At 36.3% G+C, this 26291-nt stretch overlaps 1 protein-coding gene and 1 long non-coding RNA gene across 3 annotated transcripts in view; one reads left to right on the top strand and one right to left on the bottom strand.

Moving 5' to 3' along the window:
• Positions 1-26291, top strand: part of LOC121493154 — a 399396-nt gene that overhangs the window by 47173 nt on the left and 325932 nt on the right. The window lies entirely within an intron of this gene.
• The window catches only part of FAM241A (family with sequence similarity 241 member A), a 45277-nt gene continuing 20066 nt past the window's right edge, over positions 1081-26291 (bottom strand). The window contains exon 2 of the mRNA XM_041758844.1: positions 1081-6312. Coding sequence (XP_041614778.1) covers positions 6067-6312 — 246 coding nt within the window. The 3' untranslated portion in view covers positions 1081-6066. The remainder of the gene's footprint in view (positions 6313-26291) is intronic.

The following is a 26291-nucleotide window of genomic DNA, read 5'->3' as shown; positions in this document are numbered from 1 at the left end:
AGGGAACTGGACCTACAGCAAAATCAATTATAGCAGCTCTGCTTTTATCATTTATAAATATTGGCTATTCATGTAAGATTTCACTTAGGGCAAACCAAAATAAAAGCCTTTGAAAGCCACTGATCTAAGGTTTAAGTAAATGCTTCACCTTATATGAAAAATCATTATTATAGTTTTATGCAAGATCAATCAATGGAAGTTAATCCTTCCAAACCAACAGCTAAGCCCTGTATTTTCCTTTTGTAACTGTTTCTTCTTAGCCTTTATTTGTATATTGCATTTACATATATACTTATGTGCCTGATAAAGCTGAAAATACACTAAATAATGAAATCGTAGGTATTTTTGGTATTACATATGTAAAACCAAGAAACTATACAACAGAAGCAATTGTAGCAGACCAGAGAAGGGCATTCAGTAGATGGCATATATACTCAAACATTGATAGAAGTTTTTACATATCCCATCCCCTATCCTCAAAAAATAACTAAGAGTTTGTCTTAAAACAGGGTATAAATAAGGATATTGTAAATAGAATTTTCATTCTTCTGTAAAAAACAATTCACATTAAAAAACATACCATCAAGTAGTTTCTTGTAATAAAGCAGTAAAGGAGTAAATCAATAACAAAAAAGGACCATGGTCTTATGATAAAATTCATTGTATTCTGTGATACATTGGAAAGCTATCAAGGAAATTTCCAACTAATTAAGTTGCAGAAGGCTAAATGATCAAACTTAAGCTGCTGAAAAGATAACTCAAATTTAATAAGCATGTGTATGACTAAGTTCTGGATCTTAGCAGGTCCCTGCAGAGCTCATTCACTAATTCTAACTTACACAAGAGTCAAGGCAACAAAGGAGAAATACAGTTTGAATGCAGAGGTTGATCTCGAGCTAGGTTTTCCTACCACCTGGGAAGCCATACACACATCAGGCCTTAGCTTTCTGCTGCAGCATTAGGGATGATTCACGCTCAGGTATGTTGTTGCTTTAGCAATTTCCGAACTGGATGTGGCAGTAATTAGCTGATACATAGAACATGATATCGGGAGTCAGAAGAGAGACTCAGGATGCAGGGTTGTGAAAGAGTATTATTTATTGGAAAAATAACAAAGTACTTTATATACATGTTATTTAACATATATGATCTGGGCGACTAAAACATTTTAGAGTGGATTTATTCTGCAGCCTGAAATACCCAAGCTTAGATACTTGAGAGTTCCTGATCACAACTTCTGAGTTTTTTTTTTAAATTAAAATTTAGATAAAAGTCCATATTGAAAAATACTGGAAAAATATGAAATTTAGGTAGCATCAGTGACCATATGCATTCTAAAATATTCCTTCTGAAGAAATAGTGATTCCACTAAGTACAACACTGAAAATACATAGTCTCCTAAAAATATGCAAGTGTATAGTAGTAATACTGCATATGCAAATAATAGCAATATTCTTCCATCAAAAGTGAATAAACCTCATAAATGATAATATATACATCAATTCACTTTCTTTATGCACTATAAGCATACTTTTGGAGTGAGAATTCTAAAATACAACCAATGCTAAATTTTTGTTAATGCACCACAAGAAGTACATGAATAAATGAAGTTGATTTATTAATTTGCCAAATATTTTGAGCATGTATTATGTGCCAGGCATTGTGTTAGACAATGTAATTTATGAACCAGATAGAAATGTTCCCTGCCCTTGTGGAGGCTATTGTCTAAAGGAAGAAGCTGCCAGGGGTGCCTGGTTGGCTTTGGTAGGTTGGGTGGTGGACCCTTGGTTTCCGCTAGGGTAGTGATCTTGGGTTGGAAGGATAGAGCCCTGCCTTGGGCTCATGCTCAGTGCTAAGCCTGCTTGGGATTCTTTTCTCCCTCTCCATTTGCCCCTCCTCACTCCTGTGCATGTGTGTGCAGGTGCCCTCTCTCTCAAATAAATGAATAAATCTTTTTTAAAAAAGGAAGAAACTGACAAATGAGCTATTACAATATAGCATGATAAGTGCTGATAGGGGAAGTGCTGGGTTCTCTGAAAACACACGAAATATCAAACTGGACTTAACAATCAGAGAAATTTTCCTGGGGGACATTATGTCTAAAGGTCTTAAAGTTGTGGATATGTTAGTCAGTTTGGGGGTGGGGTTAAAGAGAGAAGCTAAAGCAGGTACAGAGTTCTGGAAGTGAGTAAGCACATCTCTCACAAGGAACTGAAAAAAAAATTCAGTAAAGCTGTGTTGGAAAGGGACAGTAGTAGTACAGAGAGATGAAGCATGCAAGAACCAGAGGGGCCTTGTAAAATATATTAAGGAGTAAGGTCTTTATCATAATGGAAACAGGAAGCCATTGGAAAGATTTAGGCCAAGGTATCAGAATCATGATTTAGAAAGAGTATTCTGATTATAGAGTGAAAAATGAAGGCAGGGGAGACCAATTAAGATCCTGTGATAGCGATCTAGGGAGATGATGGTGGTATGAACTAAGTTAGTGATACTGGGAATCACTGGGAGAGGCATAAAGATTAAAGACGTTTTTTAGGAAGTAAAATAGACAGGACTTGTCAACTGGTTATAAGTGGGCAGTGTAGGAGACAATTGTTATTTGCTGAGATTGGAAAAATAGGAAGAAAAAGAAGGTTTGGGAGAAGGATGCGGAGTTCCTTTTTATTTTATGTATACCAGATCTGAGGTACTAAGGGATAGGCAGTTACAAATGTTGGGCAAGCATTGAATGTGTGGATTTTATATTCTCAACTGGAGATACAGATTGCAATGGTAGCTGAAGCCATTGGGGTGGTGACATTGTCCAAGGCAATGTGTAGGGTGATGAGAGAATAGACTATGTTTTCCTTATATTCTCCTTGGCTAAGTCTATTACTGGAAATATTAACAGGTATGAAAGTCTTATTGTTTTCTCTTTTATGACCTTCTGAAGCCATGAATTGCCAATAAAAACATTTAAAATAACCTGAAATCAGCAAACATTTATAAAATAACTGTTAATATACTCTACAAACCATATAAACAGCCCTTGATTGCTCAATACCTAGCTTTGACTATTTTGAGCTTTCTACTTTACAACAAACCTTTATGCTGTAATTTACCTTCCATCAGTTCTGTAACTGTTTATTTCCTGATCATCTGGATAGCCTTTAATGGATGTGCAGCTCAGTGACAGCCCAGAGAGATTTTCTCTGATCAAAACATGTGATTATAGAGATGGGTTTGTGTTGGTCAGAAGACAACCATAATTCATAATTACCACATGGAAAAGATCCAAATACAGTTTTGGATGGATTGATGGGAATTTGCTTCAATATGCTTCCTTTTATATCAGTGGAAGTCAAAATACGGATGTGACCTCTAGAGTGGCTAATAGGTGGCATGCAGACATATGTTTAACAACTGGCTTGCTAGGAGAAAAGGGCCCTGATTTATTGTGTTTGCCAATTTTGGTAGCATAAATTCTCCCCTCATAGACAATTTCAAGCTACCAACTGATGCCACTGAAGGAGGACTAGGGGGAAAGGACTAGGGGGAATGTGCAATTGTTATTTGCAAGTAAGTGCAAGCTGGCTCCAGTACACTACTGGACCAAGTATGATTTGACTGGTGGCCAGGAATGGGAAAATACCTTGCATATCACAGCTTAAGATATGAGAGGACTGAATTCTATAAAGCACTGAGTTTCTACTTCAAGGAAAATTGACTTATTCATTTCTAGCCAGTTTATTTGTAGATTTTAACCTTTTCCATTTTAATTGAGAACTGTGATATGAATGATGCATACATTAATAATCTAATAATCTTAGCATTGTAACTTCTATGTCCTTATTCATAAGGAGTAACAGTTTCTAAAACTGGCTTGGATCTGAGATTGAAATGACTGAGAACCATTTTCCATCTAATTTCTTATACCATGAACCAAAGAAATGACCAGTTTCTTTTCATTTCAGGGCACAAGTATAATCTACATTCTAATATATTTCATAAAAGAAAATAGATTATTTCTATAAAACAAGCAAAGTTTGTTTTTTTTCCCTACCAAAGCAAACAATTTGATGGTATACTGCTCTAATAATTTTAGAAAGAATAGCAGCAAAATATCTCATTTCTTTATGTGATTTAATATATACCCTATTAACAGCAGTGTGCAGATACATAGTATTGACAGTATACTTTAAATCATTACTATTCAAACTTAAACATTTTTTTTCAATATTAGCACTGGTGGAATTAGAGCTATTATTATGCATACTGTATCTTTTTTATATTCCAAAGGAAAAATTAAAATTCTTGGTAGCATTAGAAAAGAGTGCACTTTTTAATATTTAATGCAGATATATAAAATCTCATTACTTCTATTAAAAACCTCTCAATTCTACTGTGCATGAATGAAGACACCTTTTCAAATAGCTTGCCCTTATGCCAAATTCATAAAGGTTTCTATAAAAATATTTCAAACCCAATAAAAACACAATGATATAGTACAAAGTCTTTCTCTTTTGTCAAACTTTAAAAGGTCTGTATTTATACAAATCCACAATACTTTTTAGTGCCCTTCAATTGGTATTTTTGTTCAGGGGTTATCTGATTTTAGAAATTTAAGTTGAACATTTTTCATCAGTTTTCTGCTTCAGCATGGAAGACACTGAGAACTTATAAATTTTTAAAACAGGATTGGGTAAAAACTTTTCAAAGCAGAATATTAAACACTTCATATACTTTAGTAACTGTGCCACCAAAGATAAAAATACCGAATTGTCCCATTTCCCTCTTATAACTTGAATTTCTAGATAATTATCTTTAATACTCCTCCTTTGTCTATATAGAAGGACTCTGAGACACAAGTGTACAGATTTTAGGCTCTTTAACAAAATCCAAAATATCACTAAGCCATTTTCTATTTTTAAAGTGTATTCAAAGAAATATAAAACCCCAAAGTGCTGAATTAAGACAAATTAATAACATGACTGGTCAATTAATGATTTGGCTTTAGCCTTAGAGGAATACTATTACATCGGCTGTTAAATTTCATTAAGCATTTGGTTTTATACCGTAGTACTGTACTTTCCAATACAGATACGAAAGAAAATGAGCTGATTTTTTTTCCTTAATGGCATAGTAAAATATTTCAGCCATAATACAAATCAATTTTTTTGGGGGAAATATCCATGCGAAGATAGGAAAGAGATTTTTTTTAAATCTTAGGATAATTGTTATAAAAGAACTATAAAATGTATATTTCTGGAAAAAAATACATGGAAAATGTTTCTCTAGAAAAAAAATACATAACTTGTTAGATACAAGAAAATCTAGCATTACCATGGGGTGCAGCCAGCAGTAGACATGGCTTATGAGACTTAAAAAATTCACAAAAGGTAATTAGCACCAAAATTGTCTAAAATATCAAATGATGTACTGAAGTGATTTGAGGCCCAAATATTGCATTATAAAAAAGTTACATATACTTTTCATCGGTGATAATATATCCTTTTCAATCTTCACAAAATGTGCTAGCTTTACTGATTTTCATCACAATATTAAGGTAGTGTATCATAATTACCATTTATATTGGTTTGGCTGAGCAGGAACAATGGACATCCAAATTATTTCTCAAATAATAAGGGGTTATTTGGTGGGTGTGGTTAGGGGCAATTCTCCCATTAAAACTTATTTTTTAGCTCCTTGTTTCATCCTTTTTCTTCTAAAATGTTTTTTGGAATTCTTTCAAGACCTATATTGCCCAGTTTGAATTCCATATCCCGCTATTTTCCCTGCTCACTTTTTGGTGGTGTTAAGATTTGGCATGGGAATAAGGGAGGGGTGTTTAAAAGTGGGCACAGATCACAGTAGTAAAGACTTGAATAAGCTACAAAATATATTTTCAACCCTGTTATAATCAAGAGTTGAGTTTAACTTTAAACAACATCCACTTACAAATTACAAAACAGCACACAATTTGAAACAAGGCAAACTTCTCGGCTTCCATGTAGTGAAATATATAACTTCACTAATCACATATATGGCTACCAGATGTCAAACAGCAGCTTATTCGGCCATATTTTACTGTTGCACATAAATAATGACAAGGCAAAGAACAGCAACTAATCCAAGAGCTTGTAGGCCAAGAAACCACAGCATAATCCAAAAGAAAATGACTATTACTGGTTCCACAATTCTTTCTCCAAAATACATCCTTGTGAAGCCCATGTCGATGAGGCTTTTGTTCAATTCACCAAAAAGTGTTCCCATCTTTTTGTAGTCATCTCCAACAGGCTCGCCAGTGTGGTTTTGTGATTCTTCAATATCCTTTAAAACAAAAACAAAACAAAACAAAACAAAAACCACAAAACAAACATAAACATAAAATGAGAAATAAGTGAAGGTCTGTAAGAATAATGACTATCTCATAGTTCTCTGGGCTGATAATCATTCAGTAAATATTTGGGAATGTTCCTTTTGATTGACCTATAGAACAACCATGTCTGTGCCTACCTTTCAGGAATATGGAAAGCACTGATTTATTGATCTCTGTAGAATCAACACTGGACCCTCAACTCCCAGAACACTGATTTGGAGATTTGGAAAGGAGCTGATTTATTTCCATTCATTTTCTAGTTTCCTGAGATTACAAAAGAGGAATTGTGTTCATACTGCCCTTATCCTTTACCATGATTTCAAAATAGCCTTCCTACCAACCTCTAAGCCAGGGACCCAGAGTGCTCCGTCTTGTGTAAGTAAGCTTTTTAGTCCATTCCCTTGACACCGAGATTTTAAGGAATATAGCCTCAGCTGACTTGAGAGAGTCCTGTTGCTAAGTATTGAGCAATCCTTAAGCCATCACTGCTGTGATTGTTCAGTCTTAGCCCTAGCTAGGGAGACCTCAATGTAGGCCCTTGCATAGTTTCTTGTCCAAATTCTAGAAATGTCCTAAGTGCAGCTTATTAATCTCATCAAGAGAAACATAGTTTTCAAATAGGAATAATTTTGTACAATAAGTCCAAAGTCAATCTAGGATCTGCTCCTAAGAAAATGTCCAAACAAATCCATATGTACCTAATATACACACCAAAAAATGTTTACTATTTCCAAAAAAGTTTACTATTTCTATTACCTCTCAATCTTACTACAAGTAAGGCCTTCATGCCAGTTACTGAGCTATTGTCTCTCAGCTTGAAACCAATCCTTAAAATTCTACAAATATTTCTGGCTCCTGTTCATCTCTGCCAATAGAGGGATCAATGAGACATTGCAAAGCTGGAGAAAAAAGAAGGGATTTGCTCTTGTGTACTTCTGGTGGGTTTGTCGGTGCTGTCAGTTTTGTTCTAGCAACAGTTCTTCTTCACTCTGGTAGTAGAAATTTCTTCCACCAGCAGCCACTGGTTTCAAGTTGGGTTTCCCAACACTTGCAAAATCAATATCAATGTGCCATCTTGAGACACTAGATCCAATTTGTGGGCAACTATTCCTCAGATATCTTGTTCTTAGTTCTATGGGGTCCCCCCTCTGAGCACAGAGACACTACTACTGGGTGAGAAATGATGGATTCTTGAAAATCTGAGTTTCAACTCCACAGGGCCTTTCCCCAATCTTCTCAGTTTTAGTAATTCCAGCTCTTTTCTTTGTTGCCCCGGCCTAGGAGTGGTGGCTGCTTCCAGCTGTTGTTACCTACATGATTTTTAAATTTTAGCATACTTTATAATCCCCTAGAGGGCTTGTCACAGCACAGATTGTTGGACCTATCATCAGGGTTTCTGATTCATAAACCAAGCTAGGGCTTGGAGTCAGAATTCACATTTCTAACAAGTTTCCAGTGGATGTTTATGTTGCTGGTCTGGTGACTATCATTTGAAAAATCACTGCCTTACTGTTCTCTTTCTGCCTTTTCCATTCTTCAATGCCTAATTAACAACTCTTTAAAATAAATTATCTTTGTTGAAATCATTGGTATAATTTCTCCTCACTAGACCCTAATACAGCCACAAAAGAAAAACTATGTCATGTAGGTGACATAGTTGTCATCATAATTTATTAAACTTAATTGTATTTAGAGTCATGAATCAAATCAGTAATTGTTTACTGAAGACCTATTAGCTCACTGTAGGTACAAGATGGAGAATTATTCATATAACAAAAATCTTTAGGTATAGGGTTTGACATAATAAAAAAAGTCCTAAATATCATTAAGTATGCTATCTATGCCAGAAGAAAGTAAACTTAGAAGACAAAAGTCACCTGCCAAAAGAGCCAATGAATTTGAGCAAGTTTTGAGGCATTCTTCAAATATATGAATCAAACTGAGATTCCTTTAGTAGAAACCAAAGCTTGATCATTTCAGTCATCAATATATAAAAATATTTTTTCCTTTAAAAATGCCTATTATCTACTCTACATACATACAACTTAAAGTATTTATTGAAGGAAAGAGTGAAAAAAATCTAATTTTTGTTTGTAATAGCAGATAAAATGATTTCAGGAGGACTTTAAGGTGATCATTCCCCATAGTACAGCAAATTAATGTAGAACAGGGGATCGTTGATGAAGTAGTAGAAAAATAAGACATCATTTTTAAGTCTATATTTTAAGTTTAAGCCAGAATTATTATTGAATTATATTTAAATATAATTTTAAAATTAGTTTTAGACTTGCATTTCTATCAAAAAGAGTGGGAAAAAACAAAGAGAAGTGTAGAGAGAAGTCAAATCCAGGGAGTTCAAATCCAGGCTTCGTCACTTAAACTGAATGACCCTGACCAACTCACTTTCGTGAGCTTCAGTTTTCTAATTCATAAAATGGATTTACATGATTCCTTTTGATACTGATAATTTTGTCTTGAATTATAATGTATTTGTTAACCCCTTTCCTTAGTTTTTGTGTTTCATTTCTAAATTATTTTATTCTTCACTGATGTGCTATGATTGGGTGAATTTTATGTTTTTCAGCTTATCATAATTTTATGTGTTCCATGATAATATTTTACATTATAAAAGAAAAAAATCTTGTTTTTGGCTGAGATCGAACCCTTCTCTCTTTAGACAGAACCTGAAGACTATTTGATTTAGTTTGTATTTCTTCTAGTGCCTCATTTCTTTCTATGCCTCCAGTGTCTTGCATTGTTGATACCATTTCTGGCCTCCTTTTTCACTTTTTGTTAAAGTTTGTTTTCTTTTTTACTTCTTCCAATCTCTTTTAATCTATGTACTCAATGTACTTGGGGTTTTCTATTGTTACTTAGGATTTTTTTTTTCAGTATTTTTGTGGTTGTAGTACAAAGAAAGTACCCTAATCTGATATGGTTCTTTCTGAAGATTTGCTTTAAGTTTTTCTACAGATTGCTTGTCGGTTTTTCAGGGAAGTAGGTGTTGCAAGACTTAATGAAAACAAGGAATTGGTTAACTCCTAGAGGCCAGGTGGGGAGGCAGCAATGGATCACATCATCTCAGATCCTAGAATACCTGCTCGGATTGAGACTGTAAGTGGAAGACCCAGGAAGACTAGTCTGGGCAAGATGTGGCTGCTACAGCCTCCTTCTTTTTGTAATAGGAAAAACTTCAAGTGCACACAAAATTAAAGAAAAATAGTACGATAATCGTCTATACACCTATAACTAGATTCAATAATTACTAAAGTTTTGCCGCTTTACCACAGCACTTCTTAATCTGGGCAATCTAAAGGAGAGGAAAAAGTAAAAATCATTAGAATAACGCCTAAGAGTGGCATATCTTCACAAATGAAATTCTGTGGAAATATCCAAAATATCTAGCAATGAATTAGATGGGTTTCAAACAATCCTAAAGACATTTAAGAACATGGAAAAAAAACAGACAGCATTTTTAAATCAGTGAGATTAGTCTCATGACTGTATTTTCTATATGCAGCATATCCACCCCAAGTATCATAACTTCTAAAAGGTACAAACATTGGTGTGCTGGTAAATGTTTAACAGTAGGATGTGTTGAGGCGGGAAAGTAGGGGGTGGGAGTTGCAGTGGATGGATCTCTGATTTAAGTTGTTTGCTGGTTCCGTAATTTTTTCCAGTTTCCTCAGCTGGTCCTCTCGCTGTGGTCATTTTCAAGCTACTTACAAGTAACTTGCAAGGTTCTTGAAAATTTAACAATTGGCTCTTGAGGTCTGGTAAGAGCTGCCATCAGTACTTCACTGTAGGAACAGTAGTTGAGATAAAGACCTGCATGGTTATAATTGATTAGTTTGATCAATCAGTGCATTTACTGAGGGCTTTTTTAAGTTTGCAAAGTTAGTAAGTTGGGATAGTTAAATAGAATTACTGCAATACAGGGTTGCCTGAGGCATCTCAGTTAGTGTCTGCCTTTGGCTGGGGTCATGATCCCAGGGTTTTGGGATCGAGCCCCTCATTGGGCTCCCTGCTCAGCGGGGAGATTGCTTCTCCTTCTCCTCCCAGCTTGTGTTCTTCTCACTATTTCTGTTCTCTCTCTTTCTCTCTCTCTCTCAAATAAATAAATAAAATAAAATAAAGGATTACTGCAATACAACATATTGAAATTAGGAAAATTGTATTAAAAAAGAAATGACACCACCAGATTCAAAGATCAGAAACCTGAGGCATTCATGACTCCTCCCACTTCCCCTCCCCTCCACATCTAGCTCATCAACATATCTTCTTTATTTTACCTTCTAAATATTTTCTTATTGTGTATATTGCTATTCCATCTGCTGCTGCAATCCCCAAACAATCTTTTAACATCTCTTACCTTGACTATTCCAGTAGTTTGCTAACGGTCTGGCGTATATTCCTTGGCTCCCCTACCTATTTAACACATTGCAGCTGAAGTGATCTTAAATTGCTAATCCAATTACTCCACCTACACCCTGCTTTTAGGATAAAGGCCAAAATTTTTAACATTATCTATGAGGCCCTGCTTAGTCTGCCTTCTCTCTGGATCTCTGGCCTCACCCCATCGTCAGCCTCCCTCTGTCTTTTTCTGTTTCAGCCACACTTCTTGAACAGGCCATGCTTTTGCCTGCCACAGATTTGCACATGCTATTTTCTCTGCCGAGCACGCTCTCCTCCCTCCCTTGCTCAGTTAATGCCTGCTTCTCATTTAGTCTCAGTTTAAGTCTCAACTCAATCTCAGAGCACCATATAATGCCCTGTCAATGTTCTAAATCGGTGTAAATGTGTGTGTGATTATTTGATTACTCTTTCTATCCCTCTACCTGAGGATATGGACAGTATCTATTTTTGCTGACCATTAATCCTCTAATATCAGTATACAGCAGGGCCTGTCTTGGGAATAGCAGCACATAGAAGGAGCTCAATAAATATTTGTTGAAAAAACGGAGAAAATTTATCATGTGTCTGCAAGCACTGAAGTTAATACCTTGATAAATTTTCTACCTTGCTTACTTCTTGCCAAACAAAAGATGTTCTTTATTTTCAAAGCATTTTTATTATAGTAATTTCAAAACAATGTATAGGTTTTAATGGAGTTAGCAGTTTTGAAAATGAAGCATGTATTCCCTCTTTCTTCCTTTTCCTTAAAGATTTTATTTATTTATTCATGAGAGGCACAGAGAGAGTGGGGCAGAGACACAGGCAGAGGGAGAAGCAGGCTCCATGCAGGGAGCCCAATGTGGGACTCTGGGGACCCCAACATTATCCCCTGAGCAGATGCTCAACCACTGAGCCACCCAAGCGTCCTCTGCTTTCCTCTTTCTTATTAGAACCTCTTCCAGCCCACATTCCTCAGGTGAGGCAGACCCCACCTACAGCTCTAGAGATGACAAGTCTTAAGAGTAATAAACTTCTTTCCAGAAGCTGACTTTGGAAAAAGCACATGATCCACGTTGGAACAATAACTTTTGTGAGTCTTCCTGGAAAAGTTTTCCTAGCTCTTCTGACACAACTTTGGAAAATGATTCTTCTCTTCTTCTATTTCTCCAATTTATTGTATTTGTATTAGTTTTCTATTGCTGCTGTAAGAAATACTATAAATTTAGTGGCTTAAAACAACAAAATATTATCATTTTATAGTTCTGTAGATTAGACGTCATGTGAGCAGGATAACATTTCTTTCTAGAGGCCCTAGAAGACAATCTATTTGCCTATCTTTACTAGCTCCTAATGGCTGTCCACATGCTTTGGCTCCTGGCCCCCCTCCTCCATCTTCAAAGCCAGCAATGTTGCAGCTCTTCTGACCATTCTTCTGTAGTTAACTTTTCTCTCTGACCACAGCAGGGAAAAGTTACCTGCTTTTAAGGACCCATGTGATTAGATCTAGCCTAGGGGGATAATCCAGGATAGTTTCCCCATCTCAAAATCCTTAAATTTAATCACATCTTCAAAATCTCACAAATTCTAAAGATTAAAATATGGACACTTCTGGGGAGGCATTATTCTACCTACCACAATATTTTATTATAAAAATTATTTCTTTATATATCTATTTCCTGTCACTAGCCTTGATAAGAAGGGCATTGACATTAAGGGCAAGAACCATGTCATAAATTTTAACATGAGTACTCAGTCTATTGCACTGTCCTTGGCCTATTGTAGGCTCAGAATAAGTATTTGTTGAATGAACAATAGAAGTATTTTACAATAACAGTATGTTAGGCAAGCAAAACAAAACAAAACAAAAAAACCCACAGAAAAGCCCACAAAACTTACATGTAACATCAAATATTTTATTCCTCCATGAGTAAGATGTGAATTTGTCCAAATATTTATAAATAAATTCTATACTAGATTACAAAATATGGTAGCTGCTAGCTAAAATTTAGATGCTTGGGGTGCCTGGGTGGCTCAGTTGGTTGAGGCTCTTGGTTTTGGATCAGGTCATGATTTCGGGATTGTGAGATGAAGCCCACCCCTCAGATCCACGTGAGGTATGGAGCTGGCTTGGATTGTCTCTCCCTCTGCCCTTCCCCCACCACTCATCCACATACTCTCTATAAAATTTTTTAAAAAAAATTTACATGCTCAGCTCAATTCCTAAACTATTGGTACTTTTTAAGAGTAGAGAGTAATACAGAGTTGTTCTTGAGTACTTGACTCTCTCACATGTTTGTAGTTTTCAGAGTAATAGTAATAGTGGTAGTATTATCAATGAATGCCTCTTATGTGCCAGGCACTGTGCTTTACAAGCATCATCTTGTTTGATCTTTTCACAGGCTGTGGAGGCATTATTATTTTCCCTCATTTGCAGATAAGGAAACTAAATTTCATAGGTATTAAATGTCTGCCATTGACCCATTCTTAGTAAATGAAGGAGCTCTTACTCCAAAGACCACACTATTCATTTATATGTATACTATTCTCCTGCCAGTTATTATTATAGTATTAATAGCTAGTAGCTGTCTAATGTTGCTTAGTTTTCAAAGAATTTTTACATATCTGAGCTCTGCAAAAAGAAAAACTATGTAAGCACGTTTTCATTTCTTACAGAATGAATACATTTAACAAAGTGAAATGAACATTGGCATGTTTTTTGCTTTACATCTTTTCTCACAATTTACAGCATGTTGGAAGTGAGTTTATTTATTTATTTTTATTTTTATTTTTTTAAATTTTTATTTATTTATGATAGAGAGAGAGAGAGAGAGGCAGAGACACAGGCAGAGGGAGAAGCAGGCTCCATGCACCGGGAGCCCGACGTGGGATTTGATCCCGGGTCTCCAGGATCGCGCCCTGGGCCAAAGGCAGGCGCCAAACCACTGCGCCACCCAGGGATCCCTGAAAGTGAGTTTATTAAGCAAAAAATTACTCAAAAAATTTTAATCTTATAAGAATGTAAACAAGGCAAAGCTATTTGCAACATTTCAGTGGATTTTTCATAGTCCTTTCAGTATTGACTAGATTTCAGATTCAAATGTGGAAAAAAAGATTCCAAGCAAGAATGCAGAGATATACTTGGCAGAGTTGCAATAAGGCAACATACAATAAAAACTAAAAAAACAACCTAACAGAACACTTCATACGTAAAGGGATGCAGAAATTCAGATGGTGCTTTTCCCTCTACTTTAACATTAACCACTTTGTGTATTTGCCAAATTTTATTCTTTGTATGTGAGGTCCTGATGAAAGAACATTTGTCAAAAGCGCAGTTTCCTTCATGATCATAGAATAATGCTATGACCTGCACACTCAAGTGTTCTTATAAAGATAGTGATATTATTATTTTTTCATCCATGGTTAAAGACATACATAAAAATAAAAGTGTTATAATTGATTCAAAATCTTCTTAAAAGATACAAAAATTAATGAGAAATTAAAGGTGAGCCCTTACATAATCAGGATTTTTAAGAGACAAGTATCCTTAAAGGTAATTAAAACAAAATCTCCTACTTTAGAAGCAAGGAATAAGAGGTTAAGTCACTCTGCCCGATTATTGATAACACAGGCTTTGGAAGCACTGAGAACAGAGTCAAATGTTGCTCTGCACACATACAAGGCAAATTACTTAACCACTCACCCTCAGTCTCCTCACAAATAAAAGGAACATAATGATCACCTAAGTCACAGAGTTGTGATAATAAAACAAATGGATAAAAAGCTTTTAGAGGGATGCCTAGGTGACTCAGTGGTTGAGCATCTGCCTTTGGCTCAGGTCGTGATCCCAGAGTCCTGGGATCGAGTCCCACATCAGGCTCACCACAGGAAGTCTGCTTCTCCCTCTGCCTATGTCTCTCTCTCTGTATCGCTCATGAATGAATAAATAAGATCTAAAAAAAAAAAAAGCTTTTAGAATACACATACTAATCATTCAATATATGGTAAATATTATTATTACTATATTTTTGATAGATTTATATTTGTGATTTTCACTTCTTTTTCTATTGTGCCATGTTGCTTGAGATAACTAATACCTTAGTGATCATCTTTCTTATGATAATTAAATTCAATTGCATTTTTCTTCAAGTGTTATGACATTTAATTATATAGAAATTGAGGCGGGATGTTTTCTGTGGAACATCCTTACCTATGACACAATCTGTGCATATTAGTATGGGAAGACCTCTGTTTTCTCACTTTACGAAAAGTACAGGCTGTATTATATAAACAGGCTTTTGCTAAGTGGGTGACAATTTAAAATGTACTTTCAACTGTTCTCCTGTTTGCAGTATTACATTTGTATTACTGCACAGAACTATATGTGCAGTATTGGAAATCTGCTGTTTTTGCCTGTCTGGCATTTATTCCACCTTTTCCTACTTAGCAGAAATTTTATTTAACTTTGGAGAAACCACCCCCCCTCCACTCTCAGTCCCTGTGTTTTGGTTGAAGATGTTCCCATTCCCCAGTTCGATTCCTGGCCAATTGGAATATTCCATTTCCTTGGACATATGATTAGTTAAGGAATTAGCATGTAACACAAGACAGGCCAATGAAGCACCTCTACCTAAGACTTTCGCTGCAACTATTAAAAAAGAGACATTTTTCTTTCACTGCTACTGGTTAGCTGGTAAGATGTACGGCATATTATTACCATGAGGGGGAAAGCTTGCTATTAATGAAACCAAGAAATGATATAGTCGATATAGTTTCAATACCTGTGTCTAGATACTGCATCTACCTCTGGTCTTTTTAATTATATGAGCCAATAAATTCCTATTTTGCAAACTGTAGCAGGAGTTGAATTTTGGTCCCTTGGAACCAAGAGTTCTGACTACAGATAATGATGATGATGACAATGATGATAAAAATAATAGCTATTATTAACTGGATTTTACTATATGCTGGAGATTATGTTAAGTACTTTATATTCATTATGACATTTAGTCTCCATTTTTTACAGAAAGTATTGTTAATTTCAAAGCCTGTGTTTTTTGTTCTTCACTATAGTGCTCAACTACTTCCTCACTAGTTTGGATTTATTGTTACTAGCAATAACTAATATAACAAATGTATTAATAATATTAAAAACATCAATTAATGAGGGTTATCCAAGTGGAATTTTTTAGATATAACTTTCTAAAAGTTGTTTTAAAAAACTGAATTAGAAACACATGGATAAATGGTTATTGTACATATTCAGACAACACAAGAAAATATAGGGTAAAAACTAAAATGCTGATTTCTCCTTGCTACTTTTGGTTGGCCTTCTCTAGCTATCAAGGAGAACCAGCCACAATAAAGTAGACCAAGGAAACTGTTACTGGGTAGGTAAATTTATATATTTTAAGGATACATCTCAAGATGCATACCAAGCAAGAGGACAATAATTTTTAGATGGCACATACTAGTCTGTGAATTGGGATTTTTATTGAATGAATGAATGAACTAATGAATGAATGAACAACTCCTAAATCTTCTCACTGCAACCTTTTCTCCTTTCACCTTGTTTTTTTTTTTTTTTTTAAAGATTTTATTTATTTATTCATGAGAGACAGAGAGAGAGAGAGAGAGAGAAGAGAGAGAGAGGCAGACACACAGGCAGAGGGAGAAGCAGGCTCCATGCAGGGAGCCCGATGTGGGACTTGATCCCGGGACTCCAGGATCATGACCTGGGCCAAAGGTAGGCGCTAAACCACTCAGGAATCCCTCCTTTTACCTTGTTTATTCAACAATCCCACTGAATGTTTTTCAACCTCATTGGGCTTGTGGTCCACTGATCTCTAACTCCTCTCAACCCACCAGTCCATTCCTTTCTTCTCTATCCCCATTCAGCTTGAGTTCTATGGCCCAGAATTTCAATAAAATTTTAAATTCCATTGTCATATTGGGCAAAACCTTAATTTTAGGGGAACTTAACTATTTTCTCTGCCTGAACCTGAGTGGTGCTAGAGAAAGTCATACCATTGGGTATATTGGTACCACTAGTTTCTTACCATTAACCCCCAACAGATCTCCAAAGACCCTGCATTCCTACTCCATTTCTCTGCTCAGCTTATTTTTTCTGCTCTCTCCACAGACTATTTCAAACTTCTTTCTTTCAAACCTCTGCTCCTCTTTCTCTATTCCCCTCCTCCAGCAAATTACCTGACCTTCTACTTTCCAGGGAAAAGAGAAACAGTCAGAAAGAGCTTCCTTAACTGTGATACTAAATGTAACAACCACTTCAGTTTATGTCTCTCTTCCCTGAATTCTCTATTACACATAAAGAAATGAGGAAGTGTTCCTTCTTCTCTGTCCAATTCCTCTTACCTATCTGTAGGATCTTCTCCTACCTTAGATTATCCATCTTCCATTATCCTCTGTCTTAAATATATTCGATCTCTTCCCCTTAACTGGCCCCTCATCAATACTTATACATGCTTAGCTCTTACTCTTCTATACGAAACTCCCTCCATGGTATATCCTCTATTAGTTCAGCCTTATATTTTCTTCTCTTTCGTAGCCCAACCGTTTGAAACAATTCACTTGGCTAGTTTCCATTTTTTCATGGTATCAAGAACTGTAAGAGACTGATTTTATTCTACATGCAAGCCAACAAATTAGCCTATTATCGTTCCATGGATGCTTGCAGACAACATAAGACGCCTGGGTTGGAGGCAAAGGACTTTATTCCTCAGGCCACATAAAGCGGCATGAGTTTCATGTTGAGATTGGTTCCCCTTTCCTCCTAAGTCCCACAAGGTGACATAGAGTGGCACAGGTAGATGCTGCAGGCAGTAGGTATGCATCACAGCCGAGGAAGTCTGAACTTCGAGAACTCTAATCTTTTATTATGCGCCACAGGCCAAACCTACCTGACCTTTGTCCCAGAGGGAGACATTATCTTTATTATACTGGACAGCAAACAGATTTGCTCTCTGTTCCAGAGGGAGACAGTGTCCCTATCTTCCAAGTCTGTTCATTTAACAAGTGCCCTTGAAAAAACAGTCCTGAACAAAAGCTCTTAGTTCAAGAGATCCAGGGAGAATTGCTCCATCCATTCACAACTTACCCTAGTCCAGTCTGTCTCTGTCCCCATTACACCACCAAAACAGCTCTTGAAAAGGTTGCCAACAAACTGTCATATCAATAAATTAAATAGATATTTTTTTCAGGTCTCATTTATTGCACTCTTAAGTTGCATTCGTGATGACCATTTTTTCCCTTTTCTTTTACATTTTATGACATTACATTCTCCTGGTTCTACTTTAATCCATCTGGCTATGCCTTATTAGTCTCTTTTGTGTATTCATCATCCTCAACCTAGCTATTAAATATTGGCCCTCAATCTCTGGTCCTAAGCCCTCATCTATTTTCACTCCACATTTTTCCCCTAAAAATTAGTTATATTTACTACCAATAAATCAATTATGTAAATATTATGTCCAGCTCAGACCTTTCTTTTGCACATTAGACGCATATATTCAACTGCCTTCTTGACATTTACACTTGAATATCTTGAATATACTTCAATATTCAACACATTCAAGGCCAGACCCATCATTTCCCTCTTCAAAACTGGCCTTCATTCAATGAACAGATTGTCAGGGATGAAATACATCTTTAATTTCTACAAGCCAGAATCCTAGGAATGATCTGCAGAAGCTTTTCCCCTCATTTCCTACATCCAATTTATCAATAGGTCCTGTTGATTCTAACATCTAAATCCTAAATATTTCCTTAATCTACCTAATTTTTCCTACATGATTCTACTTGCTTTTCTCACTCAGCCTCATCTTATACTTTGTTCCCTCCTTCACTTTTACTTTCTCCTCCCTGTCCTAATTTGCATCTCTCATACTCACTTGCTTTTCTTGAACCAAAGCTTTTTAAAGTTATTTCCTCAGCTCAGTATGTTCTACCTTTTTTTCCATCTATTAACTCCTATTTATTCTTCAGATCTCAAGAAAGTCTGTCCTGACTTCTGCTAGAAAAATCTCCTTATTAAGTGCTCTTATCATACCACATAGCTATCCTCACATCAGATGAATTTTGTGTTTTGTTTGTGTGATTATCTAATTTATGTTTATCTTTCTCAATGGCTTATATGTAGCAAAACAGAAAAATCATGTTTTTCCCCATTAACTTTCTAATTCTCAGTGTCTGCCATATATTAGGCACTTCCATCTAGATTACAAGATCTTATGAAGTATCTCTGTAACTATTCTACTAATTCATCTTACTTTCTAACTGTCCCATAAAATAAATCCTATTCTGTTTTTTTTAAAGATTTATTTATTAATGAGAGAGACAGACAGACACAGACACACACACACACACACACACACACACACACACACACACAGGCAGAGACATAGGCAGAAGGAGAAGCAGTCTCTTCGCAAGGAGCCCAATGTGGGATTCAATCCCGGATCCCAGGATCATAACTGGAACCAAAGGCAGGCGCGTAACTGTTGAGCCACCCAGGCGTCCCAGTAAATCCTATTCTGGTCACATCCCTCTGTTCTCTGCATCCTCCCCACTCACATTTAAGGCTTAAGGTAACAAACATTGTATTAAACACCTGCTATCTCTGTTTCCTATGTTATTCTATTTAAAATCCAAAATAACCTCATGAGGTAGGTGTGTTAAGATGTGTCTGAGACTACTCAAACAGAGATCTGTAATAATATGTATATGGTACATGGAAGAACCGGGATTGAATTCTGGACTGATTCCAAAACTATGGCACTCTACTGGTTAGGTAACACTATTCCCATTTTAAAACTCCGTATGTAGAAGTTTCACTATAGCTTAGCCACAAAGTATGCATTGAGCATTTATAAAGCCAAAACCTAAATTTTTAGATAAAACAGGAAATTTGGGGACTGGGACAAGGATAGCCTCTTAAATGGAGGAGATTTCCTCTCCATGAAGACTAATGTATGAATACTGAAGATCGGTAAGATGTAATTGAATAATAGTCAAGATCCCAATTACTGCATGTCAAGGAAAATCAATATGTGAGGAACACTAATAAATTGTACTTTATCAATTAATTAAAAGATTGAATCCCAGAATAATGTTTTCCTTACTGCACTAACCATAGCACCTGGCAAGATTATGTACTTTAATGGTTCAAGGGGCTTATTTTAGTTTGTATGCTCCCTCCTCACAACACACACACACATGCGTGCGCACGCACACACGTGCACAACCCTTGTCTTCTATTCTAAATCTTGTCCTCTGTCTTTGTAAGTGAACTTTCCTAAGTAGGGAAAAGGTACCAGTTCCTAGTCATAAGCAATTGCAAGGAAGTGTCCTCAGAAGAAGATAAAAGAACAAGCATTTATAGATTTTTAAGTATCTTTTGATCTTTGGCTGGTATAAAATCTGTCTTCTCAACATCTCTCCCTCTCTGGTTCTTTCTATTTCTTCCTGTGGATTTGAGTTACGATTTGGTATCATTTCCTCACTCTGATACAAGCTCTCACAATACCACTGCCTCTCCTGTGCTGATATTATCAAGTGAACTACATTTCAATACGTCTTAGACTCAACAATGCAATTATATATATTGTTTTATGCAATTGCTTTTTAAATCAGTTGAGAAGATGTATGTACTTATACTATCTTTTGGAATTATCTACATAATTACCTTTTACAAATGTTCTTTGTTTTTGCGTGGGGAGTTCAAAAGTACTCACTGGGGTTACACGCTTTCATCCTCATAACTTTGTTTGATACTTGTAAGCCAGATCTGCTGGCAAAACATTCTCAGTTTTTGTTTATCTGAGAATATGTTTTACCTTCATTTCTAAGAGATAATTTCACTGGAAATAAGACTGTTCATTGACAGGTTTTTACTTTTAGCACTTGGCATGTGTTGCCCTATGGCCTTCTATTTTCCAGTATTTCTGATGAGAAGTCAAGTATTAATTCTTACAAGGGTTCCCTTGTATGTGATGAGTTGTTTTCCTATGCTGCTTTCGAGATTGTCTTTTTCTCTCTGTCCTTTCAACATGTTGAGTATGGCATGTCTGCTGAAGTGGACTGCTTTGTGTTTATTCTATTTGGACTTCACTGAATTTCTTGGATGTGTAACTTAATGCTTTTCACTAAATTTGGGAAAAAATTCAGCCATTATATCTTAGAATACTTTTTCTCTCCTTTTCTCTCCTCTCCTTGTTATTCCCATTATTTGTACATGGTGTGCTTATTCATGTCCCACAAGTCTCTGAAGCTCTACTCATTTTTTCCCATTGTTTTTCTCTCTGTTCTTTAGAATGTATAATCTCTCTTGATCTATCTTCAAATTCACTGATTTTTATCTTCTACCAGCTCAAATAATTTTTACTTGGTTTATTATATTTTTCATTTCCATAATTTCCATTTAATTAAAAAATTTCTCTTAATATTCACTATTTGCTGCGACACCATCATTATACTTTCATTCTTTAAGCATGGTTTCCCTTAGTTCTTTAAACGTATTATACTACTGCTTTGAAGTCTTTGTCTGCTAAGTACATCATCTGGGGCCCATCAATGGCATTTTCTATCTCCTTTTTTCCCCCGTTTTTGGGTCATTTCTTTCCATGTCTCATAATTTTGTGTTGATAATTGGGCATTTTAGAGAATATATTTTAGCAATACCAGATGCTGATCTCAGGTCCCCTTCTCCGCCCACCCCCCAAGAGGTGAATAGCTGTTGTTATTTGCTTGATTGTCTATTTGCTTAGTGACTTGCCTGAACTAATTCTGCAAAGTCTGTTTCCCTGCAGTGTGCAGCTTCTAATATTCCTACTCATATTTTGCCCTGCTATTTTTATCTTTTAGCCTCATCATTTAGGGGTTGCTCCTGAGTTCGCACAGCCTCTGGTTCATGGTTGTGCCTAAGCCTCTTTTGCCAGTCAATTTTACTCTGGGCTATCGGCTGTATCTGTGGGTTAGACGTTGCTATCCTAGTTCAGGGATTTTAGTTGTTTGCCCTGCATGCAGCACAGGACTAGTGGCTTGGAGGTTCCCATTCTGGTTGCTACGAGAGGGCACAGCCTTGGACATGTGCACAGTTTTCCAGAATGCCAGGGATGATTGTAATATTATTTTGGGGCCTTACTTCCTAGGAGTTATCTCTGGGTCTGAGTAACTTACTATTGTTCTAGAAGTGTCTGATCACAGGCTGTGCTGAAGCCCCTTGTTCCTGTGAGGCTTCTGCCCTGTGTAGATTGGGTCTGTGTGCAGCTTGGAGAATGCTTTCAAGTCTGCCCCACATCCTGCTCTGATTGCTCCTCAGTAGACGCAGCTTTGCACATGCACATTACCTTCCTGATCATCACAGTTGATTTTGATGCCAGGAGGGTTCTTCTGGACTGACTCTTACCCTGGTTCTTTCTTTAAAACTTTTGACTGCTCTGTTGGTTTGATGCATTATGGAGCTACGCAGGCTCCTCTCAATTGCTCTTCATTGCTCCTCTCAATGTTTTATACACCCTTAGGCATGAAATTCTACACTCCTTACAAATAAAGTCATTCTTTACTCAGATGGTCTGTCTTTACTCCTGGGCAGAACCTCTCCATCAATGCACTGGAGATGGGGATAGAGACTCTCTTTCCAGTGATAGCCCTGCTCTACAAGTATACCCTGAAAATGGGGGAGCAGCTCTGGTCTTAGGTTGCCTCATTCGGTGTGGAACCCCTACCCTATGGTGAGTTAGGACAGGATAATTAGGCCACAGTGTTCTCAGCTTGCTCTGCTGAGAGAGTAGGGACTGGCTGAAGAAAGAGAAAGTTGGTCCTCTCAGTCATGCTATGTGCTGCTGATGGGGGCAAGGGGGGCGATGAGAAACAATGGTTTCTCCTCCATAGTCAAACTACAGCTCTAAGCAGCTAGGGGGTAGGGAGTGAGGAAACTTCATCTTCTTTTTGGCTTCTTGGCTAACATGCTAGGGTTAGAGCTTCTGTAACACAGCACTGTGAGGGGGACATAATGAGGGAGAGATAATGGGTGGTGGCTCAAATGCCACAAAAACTCACTGTTCTGATATTTAGTAGATTTTCTCTAATGAGTGTTTCTTGATATGCTGTATGCCCTTAGGATAATTCCCAAAGACTGAATAATTGCTGTTTTTAAATAATTTTCACCAGTTAAATTGTTGTTTTGCTGGGGGAAAAGCCCACTGAGTTCCTTACTTCATTGTTTTGGAAATCCTGCTTTGGTTGTTTCTGGACATTAATTGTTTTTGATGATGAAGTGAGGTACAATTCCTGTAAGAGTAAATTGGATGATCCTGAATGGTGGATGGCAGGGTTTTGTTGTTGTTGCTCTTTTTTTAAGAAAGAGAGCAAGAGAGCAGGATGAGTGGGTGAAGGAGATGGGGGCAGAGAGAGAATCCTAAGCAGGCTTCATGCCCTGCGTGAAGCCTGACACAGGGCTCGATTCTCACATCCCTGAGATCATGACCTGACGACTAGTCTTTTTTGATTCAGTCCTGGGATCTTAAGCCTTTGAAGAGTGTTTATTATTTTTCATATGTCCTGTAATGGTCAAATTCTGAGTACAAAAGCTCAACTTCTGAGGATCCATTGAATCAAATGGTTCTTCTACTAACACTTAAAAAAAAAAGTCTTTATTTACTTATATTTAAAGTTTAACAAATAAAAATCAATAGGTTTCTTCCTTTCTCAGTTCCTCTCACACCCAACATTAAAGAGGCAATGTTCCTTCTTTGTTTAGCAGAGTCTAGCAAGTATTTTAGCTGATTTAATTAAATTTTTAAAGGAAAATTAACCAGAAATTAAAATCTCAGAATACTCCTGTTTTTCTCTAGTTGCTATCATACATTAAATGTCACACCTAAATCTGTTTTTTGAAATAATTTTTAGCATAATTAAAACACTTTTTAATTAGTATTTATAAATCCTTGGAAATGTTTTTAAAAGATGCAGAAATGTCAGAAGTAAATCAAGAATGCTCTGAGCATTGTGATGCCTGGGTGACTCAATCAGTTAAGCATCTGACTACTGATTTTGGCTAGGGTCATGATCTAAGGATTGTGAGACTGAGCCTCACATCAGGCTCCAGCATGGACCCTGCTTAAGATTCTCTCTTCTTCTACCTCTCCCACTCCCTCTCTAAGAAAAAAAAATGCTCTGAGCATTAAAATCATTGCCCTCTTCCTATTCCCGACAATAAATCCCTGGTAGAAAATAATAAGCAAAGAAGAAAATATACCAAATATATATACGAATAAAACTACCTTAAGTTATCATACATATTCAATGTAACATTTATAATTATATTGCTGTAAAAATACCTTTATTTATAGAACCAATTCAATGAAAAAAACCATTTTTCTGGCGTGTACCTGGGTGGCTGAGCCAGTTGAGCATCTGACTTTTGGTTTCAGCTCAGGTCATGATCTCAGGGTAGTGGGATAGAGTTCCACATTGGACTCTGAGTTCAGCATGTAGCCTGCCTGAGATTCTCTGCCTCTCCCTCTGCCCCTCCCCGCCCCTTGTATATGCATACTCTCTCTCAAATAAATAAATCTTTTTTTTTAAATAAATAAATCTTAAAAAAAATTCCCAAACCAAACATTTTTCTGGTGCCTCTAATGTATTAGATAAATGAAACTCTAAGAAGCTAAAAATTTAGTAAGGAGATTAACATTTATATAAAAATAAGTATATTTTAAGGCAAGATATGTGTTTAAGAGTTGCAAAGTACTTTTGACCTTTAATTCAAAAAAGGTCAATTTGGTTAAAAAAATTAAATCAGGAGAGTTGGCAAAAAACCACCACCACCAGCAGCAAAAACAATCATTAACAAATGCTTTCAAGTATTTAAATGATGTTAAAGAAAATTATATGGTGCATTTAATTGCTTTTGCCTTGTTATATAATAGAACAGTTGTGTATAGCACTAATGTACTATAAACTGATTCTGTGGTTATCAAAAATATCTTTACTTCAGCATTTAATCACCTGCAAAAACTAATTTCTGCTTTTTATTTCTCTTCATCTTAAAGGCTGGCCCTATGTAGAGATCCCCTTATAAACAACTAAATAATGTTTAAGTGAAGTTTTTAATGAATTTCACAACATATTTATTAATTTAAAAAATCTTAACATTTACTGAATATTACTTCGATCTTCAAAACATAAAGGAAACTGAGGAAGAGGGATTATGTAATTTTGTCAAGATCACCTGGTAACTGGTGGAGTGAAGACATACATTCAGGCATTCCGCTCTAAAGTCCATGTTCTAAAGCCCTACACTATATGCTTTCTTATAAATATAAAATCAATCTTGTAATTATTCACATTCTATTTGTTTTAATATATTAATTTTTATCAGCAGTTCAAACAGTTAAACTTGTCTGGATTCACTCATGTTCAGCAAAAATTAACGTTAAATTATTAAAAATGGTTTTGTGGTGTTTACCTTTGCTTTACTCTACAGTAGAACCCCTGGTCTCAAGTGTAATACTATTTGACTATGATTTAAAATCTGTCTTTAAAAAAAAAATAAATGTCAAACCAATCTCCAATTCTTTTTTTTAATATTTTATTTATTCATTCATGATAGAGAGAGAGAGAGAGAGAGGCAGAGACAGAGGCAGAGGGAGAAGCAGGCTCCATGCCAGGAGCCTGACGCGGGACTCGATCACGGGACTCCAGGATCACGCCCTGGAGAAAAGGCAGGCGCCAAACCGTTGAGCCACCCAGGGATCCCCCCAATCTCCAATTCTTAATCCCACCACTGCCCCCTACCTCCAATAAAAGAAAAGCAACATAAACTAACATAAAAACTAAGCACATAGAATACTTAATGGGCAGATTTTTGGGGTTTCATTTTTCTAACTATATTAAGTTAAAAAAGAAAAATGTATCTTATTTGGACAGAAAATAATCCCCTTTTATTCCCTCCTGCAATTGTCTTGCCTTAGTAGTATGAAAAATAGTACTAACATAGTAGAATGTGCTCCAATTATCACAGGAAGACTGCCTTTATAAATAACATAATTTCAAATGAACTATGGAGAGACAAAAGTGAAGGAGGAAAAATGATAGGACCAAGCTGGGAGTCTGTTTCAGAGGCATTTTTAGACTGAGGAGTTTCCCTCACTTCCAAACCCTGGAATTCTTTTTCGTTCAATCCACTCCACCAGTATCCCACTCAGCCTCTCAAAAGAAAGACATTTTTTTGAAAAAGATCTTGTTACTTTCTTTCAAAAGGGCAGGAATCTCACATTCCCGAAACACCAACAAGACACAGTTATCATATAGAGATAAACAAATACATGAAAACAAATAAGAAATTAGTAATTATAAATTACAAAAACAAACAAGCAAAACCTTCTGGGTCAGTTACAGATTAATCCTTTTTGGGTTTTATTTTCTCCTTGCAATTTAGAACTGCTTACCATTTCAACTATAAATTCATAGTCCCATGTTCTCTCCCACTCCCTTTTAGTAGCCTCCAACTGCTCCT

This window comes from Vulpes lagopus, chromosome 6 (genome assembly GCF_018345385.1).
Source record: "Vulpes lagopus strain Blue_001 chromosome 6, ASM1834538v1, whole genome shotgun sequence".
Lineage (NCBI taxonomy): Eukaryota > Metazoa > Chordata > Mammalia > Carnivora > Canidae > Vulpes > Vulpes lagopus.
This window is presented reverse-complemented; position numbering and strand designations above follow the sequence as displayed.